General features: G+C 34.4%; 1 protein-coding gene across 5 annotated transcripts in view; it reads right to left on the reverse strand.

The window, feature by feature from the left end:
- CERKL (ceramide kinase like) overlaps window positions 1-15996 on the reverse strand; it is a 68548-nt gene that overhangs the window by 17153 nt on the left and 35399 nt on the right. For 3 of the 5 annotated variants that reach the window (XM_065068896.1, XM_065068895.1, XM_065068898.1), the window contains exons 4-11: window positions 13734-13797; window positions 11541-11683; window positions 5566-5640; window positions 4048-4225; window positions 3702-3770; window positions 3314-3342; window positions 3121-3229; window positions 329-425 (exon numbers count right to left, since the gene is read on the reverse strand). In XM_065068896.1, coding sequence (XP_064924968.1) covers window positions 329-425; window positions 3121-3229; window positions 3314-3342; window positions 3702-3770; window positions 4048-4225; window positions 5566-5640; window positions 11541-11683; window positions 13734-13797 — 764 coding nt within the window. The remainder of the gene's footprint in view (window positions 1-328; window positions 426-3120; window positions 3230-3313; window positions 3343-3701; window positions 3771-4047; window positions 4226-5565; window positions 5641-11540; window positions 11684-13733; window positions 13798-15996) is intronic. The other 2 variants (XM_065068897.1, XM_065068900.1) reach the window with 2 other exon arrangements.

The following is a 15996-nucleotide window of genomic DNA, read 5'->3' on the forward strand; positions in this document are numbered from 1 at the left end:
CAGTCTGCATTCTTCATCTCTGCACTACACAAAATTGAAACATGGGAGGCATTTCCTTTGTTGTGGTGAAAGAGCTTTACACCCACAAAACTATGGTACAACACAAATACAATTTAAACCACAACAGATGGGCTGAAATAGGCTAATCGGTATTAGTCTAGTGATTTAAAAAAAAAAAAAAAAAAAAAAAATCAGATAAAAAGGGGGCTAATGTATTCTGACAGGAAGCTAAGTCTCTTTACAAGGATGCTAACATTAACTCTTGCAGCATGTCTACCTTCATGATTAATTGTTCTTTTTATAATCACCAGAAATAGATTAATAGTACCTGATTTTTTACACTGGCATATCTTTTCAGGTGTTTCATAAACTCTGTTCGAGAAGTATTTTTTACGACAATAAGAGCCATGCTTCCATTATTCAACCTGAAAAGAAGACCAACTTAGTTCCCAAAAGACAATTCATTAAATTGGTAGTTAAACAGGCCCTTCAAAAGTCTAGGTTTAAATATAAAAGCTGCTAGAGTAAATTAATAGAATAGTCTCAATGTTTTTTCAAATCTTCCTGCCAAAACCCCACCATCACCCTCTGTAGATCAATATAAACTATGCAACTGAGGTTACTCAACATCTTTGTATTTATGATATACACTGTAGTAATAAAATGGTTCTCCCTTATCAACATCCATAATTTATTGAACATAATACATATAATCTAAAAAACTGCTTTTCTACTTAACAGATGATTTTCAAACATCAGCGATCACAAATTTATCTTTATGCTTTTCTCTCCAGAATGGTATAGTGATTACCCTAACTGTTGTGAGGCAGAGCTTTGCTAATAAGTCATTCCTGTGATACATGCAAGGATGTCCCCATCATACAGCCCAGTGCAGACGGGTTTATTCACCTCCTCCATTAACAATAACACTGCCCTAAAATAGACCCTGATTATCAACTATGCCACTGTTCAAACTCCTGTTGCAATTCTCAGTACAGTTCTACTTACACATTTCACAAAGCACATGAAAATTAAAAAATTAAGGGAATTTTGTACAAGATAAGAGAGTCATACACTAGAGATTAATCAAGAAGGCACCCTACAGGGCAGATACTCAGTGGTATCTAGTCACTATTTATATTTTAGCATCTTTGATAATTTGGTCAGACAATGAGCTAGTATCAATTCACAGAGTCCTTAATGCAACTGTGCCTTGTCACAGAAGCTAATAACCTACATTTCAATGCAATCATACCTCAAAATCATCTAAGTTGCAGAGACAAATCAATGCTCAACAGGAGTATCTGATGAACATGACAGTCACTGCTAAGATAGTATTTTATATGAAGATGATGTATTTCATATCTTCTGAATACATATGGATACACATATATATTTACTTATTCAGCATGTATGCTTGGAAAATATGTTAAGAATATTTAAAAAAATACTTCCAGCCTGTCACCTCAATGCATTCAGCACTATGGCCTTTCATCTTCAGAGCTGACTAAGAATTCTCATTAATTCTCTTGAAAGTCCAATCTGCAGCAAAGCACACCACCTATGCTGTGAGAAACATGTCCCATGTGGCTCACATAGCACAGACAGTTGAACATATCTTGACATGCTTCTGCCAATTTACACGAGTATAACTAGTGTTACAAGCAGCAGTCAAAGCGTTCATTCCACTTCAAATGTCTTCATCTGGCAAAAACCACTTAGGGAAAATAGGACAGAATGAATAAACCTAGCTAAGTTTAACCGACACTTCCAGAATGGGTCTTGAGTCTCTAAAAATTAGCGCAACATTTAGGTTTCTAGTGTTGAAAAGCCTTACAATCAAGATGCTATTCACTATGAGAAAGCACTTGTCTGAAGAGTCTGCTCTTCCTACCCTACTATCTGACTGCATGCCTAAGATTATTTTTCAAAAGAGAGGAAAAAAAGCATGTCTCTTATAAAAGGATAGGGAGATCCGCCGAGCAACTACACTGTGGGAGAAACAGGCTCATTCAAACCTGCAATAATTGCATGGAGCTGTTGTAAAATTCCCTGTCACTGAGAAACAGGTGTCAGAACAGACGGGAAGAGAAAGCAAAGCTAAAAAATACTAATTTATTCAATTTTTGTGAGAACTTTTCTACTGACTCACATATAACACACTAAATGCTGAACAGAGGATGTTCTTAAGAGAAGATGGCATCAGGGCAGTATCTTGAGGTGTATGAGGCTTAGTAGGACCCCTGCAGCAAAGAAAACTTCTCAATAAGAGTTTCATTAAAACCATTTGTTTCTACATTATTTCTTAGAAGTCAAATTCTACCAGATCAGCCAGTAATTTCGAAGAAAAATATCTGATCAGTTCTAAGGCACATCCATTTTCACCTAATGATAATCAAATGAAAAAAAGAAACCGATCCACCAACGAAAAACAACCACAACAAAAACAAACAACCAACCGACTCATTCCATAAACTTCTATGAGTGTTGGGTTTTTTTTGTTTGGTTGTGGTTGTTTTTTTTTATAGATACACACACATACATGAGTTTCTGCATTCTTTTTTGAGGGAGTATGTTGTATTTTGCATACAAGTACGAAGTTTGTACTTGCTATTCTGTTTAATCATGAACTGGATACATCAAGTACAAATATTTATAGCCTAGTAACTATTTTGATCACCTCAAAGCATGCCCTCCATAATGAGCTAAAGGCAAAATGATTCAGTGTCAACAACCAGATTACATACTCATTTGATTTCCAAAACCCTATTTGCAGAAACTATATTTCCCAAGTTCAGGGGAAAAAAAAGTTTTTATATATAGCCAAATCCTATAACAGATGATTGCTCGATGACTACTACTTAAGTCAGACTTGCCAACTAATTTAACCACAGCAATTATCTACTCATTATTCTAGTTAGACTGCTTGACCTTATTTGCCTGATCCAAAAACTGATTACAATTCCTGGGATTATCGAGTCTGTTGCAGTCCATGCTCCCTCCCCCATTCCAGAGGGTCTAGACTACCTAAACAAAGGCTTGTATTCTTGGAAAAGCCAAGGTCTTAAGGTAAGATGTCAGAATTTATAGACATGACTAATTCTCTAAACCCCTACTGACCTCGTATTAGGTGCCAAGCCTCTTGGTGCTGTTGAACACAGACAAGGGATTGCCATAATGCTCACATTCAGGAAGTGACCCTGAATTTTTTGCCATTGATCCTTGCTACCTAAATATAACACAGTAATTTTATATTACTCCAGTTTAACCAGCCACATTTTGCTTTTAAATAATTACAACAGCAAAAACTCACCCTTATGTCTAGTTTTCTCTTTCTTCTTTCTAAAAGGGTGGAAACATATAGGTAAAATAACTCGAAGTCATTTCAGCACATTTAAACAACATCTACTTTAGGAAAAAAGTAAGATCTCAATGGAAGAAATTATTAATGTAACTGAATAAATCAGTAATACTGAGTGGAAGACTGCTTCGTAACACATCCTCTACAGTCTATGGGGGACACTGGACAAAGTATACAAGTTTGCAGTTGACAAAATATATATATATATATAATTTCTTTTTTTTTTTAAGGTTGTTTTACCCAATGAAAGAATTTGAACAAAATGAATAATTTGTACAATTCTATCTTCAAACACACGCATTTTTGTAGCTTTGGTAATGTTTGACTCAGTTTTACTTACCTGTCACTCTCATGAGAGTCCTCCTGTGGAAACTGTAGAGGTCGAAATAATAATTCACATTCCTCTGGCCTAGAAAAGTATTGATATTTACTATAATGTAAAACAACATTCTGACTGTGAGGCAGATTTTATCCAAGTTAAGATCACCTTAAGGAGGTACTGAATATACAGAATTTATCTACTCTTTAACTTGTAAGGGGGATATAGATTACATCTGAGTTGAATGTCTGCAATTGAGAAGTCAAGATAGCTGAACTACATTTGTCTGTATTTTTACCACATTAGCTATTGCATTTTCCTCAAGAAAATGAGAAATACTACAAAAATATAACAGCTTATAGCATACTTGAGTTCTGCCAGTGTTTTGATAAAAGCAAAATCCTTCCGCTGACCGGAGGGCATCCAACGGTGTTTTTCAGCCAAAGCCAGAGTCCTTGCACCAAAACCAAACATAGCAGAGAACCCAAACCGCAAAAGCTTGCTTGGAGTACTGAAAGTACAGACATCCACTGCTTGAGTATGTCCTAAAATTTCAAAGATAAAGATCAAAAATTACAAATAACATCTGTATTTTAAACTGAATGCAACTTAGCATTTTCTTTCCACCTATTTCAGCTGAGAGAAATAAAAAAAGCTTCAGACTCTCTTTAGGAAGTCAAGTCTTACTGATTGAAACTGAAATCAATCTAGATACAAACAAGATTCTGTGAAAGCAGTAATGTCAGGGAAAAACATTTAGACGCTTCAAAATATTAAAAACATTACAGCAAAAAACCGGGCCATTCCATCAGGCTGCGCAGGGTGTGACTTCTAATTCTGTTCCACTTTTCAAAACTCAGCATCAAATAAAATGCAATATTGCTACAAAAATATTTCCAAACATTCCACCAAATATTTGTGATGATTGAACATTGTACTGGAGGAGTTACAGGAACTCCTAAATATAGGTTTCAAATATATTTATGTTTACACTCATGGAATTTATACATCTAAATCTGTTCAAGATGGGGTACGTACATTTTTTCTGTAACAGAACCTGGGTGGTTTCCACTGCTGAGTGTACAGTCTAGAAGATAGATACTCAAGATGGAACTATCTTCCCCATTATTCTCTTTTTTATTAAAAAAAAAAAAAAAAGAAAAATTGCTTTGAGAGAAATATTAACAGTGCCTAAGAGATTATAATAAGGTTTGCACTGGCAACTTAGTTTTTTTTTTTTTCTTTAGCATAATTACATTTTTGCATTCAAAAACCTATTTATATTGTGCAGCCTGAATGGCAAGTGATATTGTTTTTTCTGCTAATACAATTTTCTTAAGAAAACTGCTAGTATTTGAAAGAAAGATACGCAGAGCTAAAGAAATTAATGATACTTTCCCAGAAATAGGAAAATACTTCCCTAAAAGTCTAATTCTAACCAGTTTCTCAGGCTGGTAGTATTGTATATTTTCCTATTGTCTTCAGCAGGTACATTAAGTTAAAATAATCAGGGGATTAATGTAACCAACCACTGCATAGTAACACACACAGAGTAACACTGTTCACAAAATCAAGTCTGGAAAAGGTTACTTCTTGAATTAAGAGAATATCAGTAACAGGGCATGGATGGCAAAACCAGGCGTTATTCCATGGCAGATTTCAGTTACCAGATGAGATCCACAACCTTTGCTACTAAACCATGCTCAAAGAATCATAACCTTTTTAGTACACTAGGAATCATGAAAGAATCATTTAGGTTTTAAAGTTTTACAATATAATTTACAGTGATACATCATAATGGTATGTGTTTATCAAACTGGTTAAGGCAAACTTCTAAATGTTGCTTCATTATTTAAAATCTGAAAACATCTTTAAAAACATTTACCCATTATAATGTGCAGTGCTGCAGTCACTGCGTGCTTAGTACCATAGAGAGTGTGGGCCAAAATATTAGTAGTACCTGTAAAAGTGAACACAAACTATTGTAAAAATAAGACAAATACAGAAGAAAAATAAAATACATACACAACTTTTTTTAAATGAAGAAACTAGGACATCTGCTGCCTTAAAAAAAAAAAGAAGTCCTTCCACCAAATTACTTAATCTTGGTGACTGAAATGCTGAATAATACAATCTAAAAACCATTAAAACTTCTAGACATTCTATAAAATCATCTCTGCAAATTCATTCATAAGTGTCATAAAAACCAAGAGGAGAAAGGAGAAAAGCTTATTTCCTTTTTTTTTTTTTAAACAAAACAAAACACAACACAACACACAACAACAACAACAAACATCTCCCTAAAAATCATCTCTTCTGTACATGAAGTGTTATACTGAGGAGCTGTACTAGAAGGCAGATTATCATATGATATGTATGGGGAATATTTTTCAGTTCGAACAATTATACAATACCCAGTCAGCATAAAACTGTGTTTTCCAGACAAAATTCTACCAGCTCTAGTCTAAGACAGCTGCTGTGCCTCTTGCAGGCTACATTTTAAATTGTTAGAAGCAATAGTGAATAAAATTAATTATTGCTCATTAGCTTTATATGAGAACACCCTGATGACTGAAAAAAAAAAGAGAGAATGTAGAATTAGATGTGTCTGACAAATTGTTGACTTATATTCAGTGCATTAAAATCGACCTAACTTGTCTTTGCCATTGCCTGGACATCGGCAGAGCAGTTGTACTACCAGCCACTGGACAGAAGAGATTAATTTATTTTGAAACAAGGGGAAAAAGTAGTCAATCAGCCAGTAAATAGAAAAAAGTCAAGAACTAGCAATGTCAGAAGGGAGTTAGAAGAGAGAGTGGAAAACTAGCTCTCAGTTGTAAGAAAAAGAAGCATCATTCTCAAGACTCATGTTTGGTGGTGATTCATATGTTAAGTCACTTCACCTGTGTAAGAAACAGCAATATACATGTAAATTTTGCCTTTCTGCTTTTATGTATAGGACATTGTGTATCAGATAACTTTTAAACAGCAACTTATTTTTAAAATCTTGAACAGGGAATACTTGTGTCTTTCCAAATTGGGTACAGGTTTAACAGAATTTCAAGTTGCTTTTTCTCATTGATCATGACTCTGGCATTCCTTAGCCCAGCAGCAGGGCCATGGGATTCACTTCTGCAAAAATAAAGAACCAGGGCCTGCCATCAAGCAGGCAGAGTATTGAGCTTCTTCATATCACTGATTAAGGGCTGAATAATTCAATAACAGATTAATTAAAATAACAAAAATTACAAAAGAACAATTTAGAGCCTAACATGCCATAAAGGAATTAATTCAGTTAGATTTTCAAATCAGTTTCTTGTTGCTTGAATTATTTAATGTGTTACAGCAGCAACAGACAATTCTGGATGCTAAATGTGTCTTAAGTTTTATTGAAGCATTTAAACTTGTCTTTTAAAAGTGAGGGAGACACAAGAGGAAAGGGAAAAACTATTACATTTCAAACAAGAAGCACTCAATATTTAAGTAAGCACTTTAAAATCATCATGCACCAGACTGAAAAAAATATGTTCATTCCAAAACTCTGCAATGTTTGATGTCATGTTAGCAGTAGGAAAAAAAAAATATTGGAAAGACTGATGTACCAAATTACAAAGCTCTAAAGGTATCTTGTCATTCTTATTCAGGAGTATATGCTTCAAATTTTTTCAACAATTTCTCTGAATATTAATTTGTAAAATAACTGGGAATTTTATCTCAGTATCTACTAGAGCACCTGTTCCATCCTTAGAACACCTTAGTCTCTGAAAGTAATTCAGAATACTCAGAACCTCAAGGAAAGCCTTTGTAACATCAGAGAGAGGAGCTCTGAGTAAGGGTCTCAGGGTTCCTACTACGTAAAGGAGATAAGTGAGGGACCTCTATTAAGATAACCAATGCAAAACAATCTTTGAAGTTTACATTTCCAGTGGTACACAGAAGAAGTCAGGTTATGTAGAATTTTATTCTTTGAACAATTAAAAAAGCAGCAATTTAACTCATGTATTTCTCAGAATTTTATTGTTGACTATACTATTAATTTCTTTCTCTCTTCCTAAAAAAAAAAAAAAAAAAAAGAAAAAAAAAAAGAAAAAAAAAGGGGAAAAAAAAGTAATGTTTAAATAAACTCAAAAAATTGGTATTATGAAGTACTTGGAAAGAAGAATAAACTGATAACTTCAAAAGCTAAATGCGAGTCTTCACTTTTTTCTCCCAAAAGAAAGTCTCTCTAGATACGCTAACAAGAAGTCCAATTTATTAACAATAGTACAATTTCAGTCATTTCAATCCAGTAACTTACATCCAACTAAAAGTAATTTGAACTTTCCTTTCTGTACAATACACATAAAAAAGGCAAAGTATGTAGCTCTAGATACCATTTACTATGCAAAAACGGTGAGATTTTCAATTCAGTGAACGAGAAACGGTTCTTAAAGGAAATTTCAGTGACAAAAAAAGATAGGTTTTATCTAAGAGGCAATTCTTCACAGAGTAATACAAGCATATGCCCAACACTACGTCATGTTTGAATGATTTACGACATTTAAACTCTAGATTCCACTGATTTTTCTTAGCTAGTGAAGCTACCTAAAGAAGTAACTCAAAAATACTACGATATTTCCTTCAATGAAATTTTTTCAACTCTTAGCAACTTTTATGGGAACCTCTCCAAAACAAAGGAAATAACACACACAAAGAGCAGATCATCATAAGCCATGAAAATCGTGTTTATTTCCTGTAAACTGGTAACAGGGAAGTTGTTATTCTGAAAAAAAAAAAATGTTTTCTTTGTCACTAAGCATCAAGCTAATAAAAGAGCATGAGACAGAATACACTTCTAAGATCAAACTCAGTAAGTCTTAAGACTGGGATTCCTCATTTAAGTAAGAGTAATTTATCAATGCAGATGGCAGCAACATAACAAATGATCTCAGCTGAAGTCAATAGCAGTCTTCATACTGACTTTAATGAGAATTAAATCTCATTCTTACTAAACAGGATGGGCACAAGTAATTGCATCCTGCTTTTAAATCTGTGGAGATCATTAATATTTGCAGAAGTAAACAAGGCAAAACCCCACCCTTTCACGACTCCTGGGAAAATAAAACAAGTTCTGCCTGTGTTTAAAAACATAAATAACTATCCACCCTTTCACAAGTTGAAGATCCAGACCATGTGCAGTTTTGCAGTAGCAAGTACAATCACCTTCTCTAAAAAAACTTTTAATACACGCCTAACAGCATTTTGAGCCCAGTAATGACTGAATAATGTATCTTATTACCTAGGCTCTATACAAGCAGGATGCCACACACACAAAAAAAATAGCTTATAACCAGAACCAAAACAAAGAAAGCTATCATACAAAAAAATATTAGAACATAAGCTTTGCTGATTTAAGTGGTGATTCAGTAATAGTGGTTTTAATGTCATTATTAATCTTCCCAAGTCATCTAAACCCTTATCTCTCTCGTGTAAGCTTGATATATTATTTACCAATAACAAGATGCTTCCCCTGAACACTGCTGTATTACTTCAGAGACTAATAACCTTCTTTGATGCTTGTGTATGGGCCTGCACCCCTCACAGATTACCAAGTCACATTTTTAGATCTCACTCCAACTACTCAATTTGCTTTAAAAGGTTTAATTCATACAACTCCAGCATTTTTTAAACAGAAACAAAGAAGATTCTACTATTAATAAAATATAATTCTGTTCAAAATATTAACCAATTTTCTTGACATTACAAACAACTTCCTACAACCTCCTTTCTATGAAATGTGCAAAAGCATCACAGTAAGGACAAAGTATCTGCAGGTCATGTAAAACATGACTGATGAAGGTACCAAACAGAAATTGTAGAGAAAAAAATTGTCCTTGGAAGTGCAAGCACTTCTGCAGTACAATTAACTTAATTAACCAGACAACATGAATATTCATAAGGCTGTTAATGTCTCCCCCATCCAAACAGATAAATGTGATGTAATGACTTCCTAGTCAAGCATAGCTAAAATTCTGATGAAAACTGCACCAACATTTTGGTTCTTTGCCTGAAATATCACAGAAATTAACAGCCCCTCAGTAATATTTTATTTTCTGAATTAATTGGAAATCATGAAATTATTTAAATGAACCATTTAGGACCAAAAGGTTCACAGTCATCAGATATAGATTGTCTCATGTTCTGTAACAACTGGATAGCTTTTTTAATGTCCTTCCAGTTCTCCCTCCCCTTCCTCCCATTCCCCCTCCATGCAGTTTCTTAGCAGTAGTTCCCATAGCAACACACGCTCTTGCTCAGGGCCAGCAGTACAACCGTAGCTTCCGCACATCTCAGTCATTGCATTTGGACCAGAATAAGGCTGCTCAATGAAACGTTTTAGTAAAAACACACTCCGCTTTGGACCTTTCTCTTCAGGAAGTAAATGGTTTCAAAAGCAGTTCCTTCCCATCAAGTTGGTTGAAACTTCTAAATGCTGTCAAGGCTAAAATCAAATTTTAAGCCACTTAAATAATGGTATCCTGTAATATTGTTTCTGTTCTTACTCAGCTGAAGAATCTAATAATTGGTATAATGGATTTCTGAGAAAAAAAATAATTAATCGACCATTGAATTCCATCTTCTTCAGGTACACAAACATATATATCTGTTTCCTAACTGACTACTTTTTGGAATATCAATAACATGGAAATAAAATAAGCTATAGATTATTTTTAAGAACCTATTAAGGATTTTCTCAGACTATCATTCTATAAATTGTTCTCAACCTCTTTTAACGAAGTCTATGGCATTATGTGTAACAAGCCTTACATCATTCTTCTGGGTTTACAAATCCTCTTTCATCATGATGCATTTGTCTTAAACAGAGGACAGAAAGCACCAATGATGAGACACAGTGACCTAAGCACACCCAGAGAGAACAGAGTCAAGTCCTGGAGAGATTCTGACTCAACACCAGCAAGATATTCTCAGTAACTGAACAGATAGGAGGTGGTCCAATTCCTGTACTAAAATTCATTTGCTTCATGTCTTGGAGACCACTGTAGCTTTTACCAATGCATTTTGAAATGTTTTTTAGCTTGAAAGTCACATCAACATCCACACCAGAAGGTCATGTCTGTGCAAAAATACTGCTTCTCTTTTAAAGAGAAGTCCAGAATCTGCCTGTACTAATTCTAACGAAGCCTCCCTGCCTGGCCCAAGTTACACTCCAAGAAGGGCAAATGCAGAAATTGGAAGGAGAAAGGACACATGCATTCCCCCAAACAAACAAAATACCCCCCATACCACAAGATGCAAGCACAAGTTAATAAAGGAGCAAGAGGATTTTTCCAGAGAGATGCAAACTTTTTCAGGTCTGTAGAAGCAAATGAGAGAGAAAGCACATTTGTGTGCACAGTATTATTTTTCTTTAACATAATTCACAAAATGTATTCCTCGGACATCATTTAAAAATAGACCCTAAGCATGAATCCAACAGAGAATCCTGCCAAGAAATCTGAAGGCAGAAGTGAAACAGTATGGCTTATATTAAAGAAATTCTAGAAAACAAAGTTTTCATTTGGTATACTTTCTGGCAGCAAATAAGGGCAAAACTTGATCTTTGCACGGATCAGTTGAAAATTATTCATTTTTCTTCCTCTAGGCAAAGACCTCATCTGTGCATTACTATAAATTATCATAATGATTTAAAATCTAGCCATTTGTAATCAATCTAAATCACTAATTTAGGGCATTTATTCAATAGCTCCCTTAAGTAACTGAAGGCACCAAGAACTGCCTTGAGTAGCCAAAACTGTAAAACATGCCAGAGGGACTTAAAACAGATTACTTAAAAAATGTAACAGTACATTTTAGTCTCACCTGCTGGTATTACTCCAAGAGGAACCGGTGCTCTGACAGGTGTTGGTATATAGTCTGTGTCTTTTCCAGCATCTATCTGGGCTTTCAGTAGTAGACCATGAGCAACTTCACTGACAGATCCGTCTCCACCGACACAAACTACCCTATTACAAAGCAAAAATGATAAATAGTTCAAAATAAACTCTTTCCCAGGTGACCAAACAAGTGGAAGGTAGATATCATGCACCATCTACACAATGATACTTCAAAAAGATAAAAAACATTCTTTCTTTAAGAACAGGCTAGGGCTTTGCTGTCAGAGCAGTGAATGCTAGCCAACAAGATACAAGCAACCTTGTTTCTGCTTTATTCTATCTGAGTGGAAGTAAATATATTTAACAACCAACAAAGTATTTCTTACCTCATCACATGTCATGCATGTGAACCAATGAAATGGAAGAGTTAAGCACATGCTCAAGTGCCTCGGTGTAAAAGTTCTTTAAATCTTTCAATCCTGACCCACAGAAGCGTTCCAATGCTTTTTAATTGCCCTTATAACAACAACTCACCAAATATTGCAATAAAATTAAAATACTTGAAAATAGCTAATTCCACACACTATGCAGGCAGTTGAGGGATTTAGCAAGGTATAAAACCCTCATGCCAGCAATCCTTTGCATGAAGGTACTTAATCACTCCTTCTGGAGAATGTAATTAAACTCCCACCTGCTGTGGCTACAGAGACAACTACATTTGTCTGTAAAAGCTCTGTTACAGCAAACAACTTTTCCTGTTTTTGTTTATTTAACTAACTATTAAAGTGATTTCCAAATCAGTAATGTTTGAAAGTTAATTTTAAAAGTAAATACATTTAAATGATAAAAATAATAACAGTACAATCCAAGTATTTACAATATAAATGTTGGATTTACTTTAGGAGGCACTTACTTAAAACATCTTCTTTCATATTTCTATATGAATGCAGTTATGAAACTATGTCCAATAATTCAACCAGATAAAACTGGTAAGCTCTTTATAAGAAAATACTCACTATGTTATTAAATGTTTAAATTAAATTATCTCAGGTCCTTTAATATTTTTCTTCAGTTCCTGTAATTTCCTAGGTATTTTTTTTAATTTCTAAATTTTTAGGAACGTTTCCTCTATCTAGCTAAACACACCGTCCACATTTTAAAAAGTACATAGCAAACACTTGGAGCACATTTTATTCCCGCTTGTAATTGGAAGTCATCTCCTGTCTTTTGCCTCACTTTGAGTTTAGACTGGTTTATTCCTAGGCTTACAAGTTTCTGCCACAGCAGCAAAACCAGTTAATCTTTGTAGTACGATAAATTGTACACCTGGCAGGACTTATGTGGCCTGTCTTCTAGCTATTAACACTTTTGAAAACAGACATATTTTCTTCTGATTTGGGGCAGGGTGGGGGGAATGGGAAGGCTGTGTTTGTTGTTGGAAACAGATGAAGAGTCCAAGGAATAACATAAAACTACCACCAACTTTAATTTTTATTAATTTAGCATTAATCATCAAGAGTTGCCTTTTTGGATGGACATAGAGATATTGTCAGGGACTAGAGATTCCAAGGCTGATGGGTGAGAACCTGCTACACATAAAAGAGTAGAAAGTCTTGAGCAAACAGATTTGACTAAGACCTTGAAGAAGGCTCCTTAGATAAAGACACTTCCGTCTATCAGTCTAACCAGACACAAGACTAAGGTCTGACTAAACTGTGCTACTCTAAACAATATCCACAATACCTTTTCTCACCTAACTCCATGAGATTCTAGAACTAATAGAGATTGGTTATACTAGAAACCACTATTTCAGCCTTTTTGTATGGCTCACTACATATCCCAAAAAGAGCTTTAAGAATGCTGTAAGATTTTCACAGTATGCAAAACTCCTCTTATATATATAGATATATTATTGAATCTTATTATTGAATGATTAATGTAAAAATGCCAAAGATTGCATTACTAATCCACACAGCCAGGTCTTTAGAAATGCTTGAACAAGCATTGTCAGTAAGTAATAAAAAACCAAAACACTGAATAAGAACTGATTTTCTCAGTCTTAACATGTATGTGAAACAGAGTAACTCATTAAATACCTACAAGCATAATTTTGGATGTAATACAAATAGAAAGTGATGTGATGAGGTTTACTAACATCCATTGCCACTAACCAACTTACCCATCAAATGCCTGGAGTTCACATTCTTTAAGTACTGAGAGAGCATGACCTTCATATTCGGTTACTGTGGAAAACAACATTATTTAATTATCGGAAGATCAGATAATTTAAGAGTTTTTTAATTTTTTCACCTTCTAACATAAGGAACATACAGAAATTCACTTCAGATATTTTATAAATAATTGAATGCATTAGAAGTACGAGAACATGGTTTACAGTTACACTCACTAAAAAGTGAGTCAGACATTAAAACTCAGCTGCCATCAGACACATGGGTATTTAGTGCATTTAAATTCAGAGAATTAGATATGTTTTTGCACCACAGTGCAAGTTTTAGCATTGACACAGTTGGTAAACTTCAGAAAAATGTAAGCATATCCTCAGTTAAGACTAAATTATTTCAGTATCAATCAAATTTAATTGCCTTTGTGCTAGGATATGCAAATTGCTAAATCAAAAATATGAGGAATTAAACAGGGAAGTAGGAAATCAAGCCAAATACCAGTGACAACAGAATATAACACACAGAGGAAGGTGGCACAAGTATACACCAGAGTTCATAGCCTCTGGAGGAAATGAATCTGTCACTCTACATTGATGTCTCTGTGTTTGCTGATACCCTACATAGCACTGTAAATGCCAGTGAAGACAGGATAAACTGGCATACTACAGATGGCACAAAGCATCATAACTACATTTAGCATTTTCTAGGCCAGCTTTGCCAGAAGAGGCAGCCCAGCTGCAGCCACCCATCAAAGATTTTTGCTGACTGACATGACACTTGCAGATGGATTTTTTGTGTAAGAATGTGCATCATTATATGCAAAATTACATTAATCTTTCATGCTTGTCTGTCCCTGGTGCTAGCATAGTTCAAGGCTTTTCTCCAGTGTTTCTAAACACTTAAAATTATTAGTCTTGGTGTCTAAAACAATCATTCCGTATCTATACTTGTTATAACAGTGTTTCTACAGACTATTCAAATGCTGCTTGCAATAACTGAAAACACCTTTCTCCCTAAATATATGTACACACAAGAATGCAAGTATACATATTAAGTGTATACATAATTTAAAAAGTGATAACATTTTTACAATTCACACTAAACAATTGTGTATCACCATAAACTTCAACATCTTCCAACAGTATCAGTAAAGTTCTAGTGCTTGGTGTTTTTAAATTCTTAATTAAAAATTAGATTTTTATTATAGCAAAGGCAGAGAATTTAACATTTTGCTATAGAAACACCTATCACTATAATACCTTTCAGGAATTATTTACAGAATTTACTTTCATGCAGGACCTCTTCTGGAAGCTCAAAACACAATATTTAAGATATCATACCCAGTTTTGCATTTACTGACGGGAACTATCCTTTTGTCATTACCTGTAGACTGGGAAAAACAGTGACCAATAAAACCGTGCCTCATGCAAAAATGCTATGAAAGAAATTGTTCCCATGAAAACAGAGTTGGTTACCAGGCTACGTGCTTTTTAAAGGAACATGATGAGATTTCAAAAGTTATGAATACATAATTAAAATGGTACCGTAAATAGATTTTATTTTGTAAAAGAAAACATGCTCAGTGGTTTCCTAACGCTGTTACAAAATTAATTCACTCAAAGAACAAGAACAGGAAAACAAAGAGAACTCATGTGTACAGAGAAACCAATAAAGGCAGTAAAAATTACTAGTGTTAGCCAGGTTGATGGGGACTCCATCCTCTTTGCATCTAAGATTTTAAATTTGGAATTATACAGACGGACTGCTGCAATGCTTAACACTGGGGATAATCCCAAGAAATTTAAAATTTGATGAGAGAATGACAGAGGCATCTATTTTGAAACATTGTGACAAAGAGTTAATGAAAAAAAATAAGTTTCCAGGAAAAAGATTCATGAGAACACATAGAAGAGCAATCAAGTAGGAAAAAAATAAAGAAATCCAACACCAACACAAAAAACCACATCTATAAAGTTTTCTGCAGGGTTGACAACCTCCAGAGTGACATATCAATGTAATTCTGATAGCGTGAAAAAGCTAGATGTCTGAATACATGGATACATGGTACTGTTCTAATTCAGGAGAGAGAAAAAAAAAAAATGGTAAGAGGAAGAAAGAGCTTCTTTAACCTTTTAAGAAAGATTCAGATTACGTATTTGGGAGGGTGGGAAAATTCACAAAAATATTATTTAATGCTTTTTTCAATGATTTCTAATACATAACTGAAAAAGTTTTCCTTTTTCTAGGACTTTTTGTTCA

Source organism: Columba livia, chromosome 7 (genome assembly GCF_036013475.1).
Source record: "Columba livia isolate bColLiv1 breed racing homer chromosome 7, bColLiv1.pat.W.v2, whole genome shotgun sequence".
NCBI lineage: Eukaryota > Metazoa > Chordata > Aves > Columbiformes > Columbidae > Columba > Columba livia.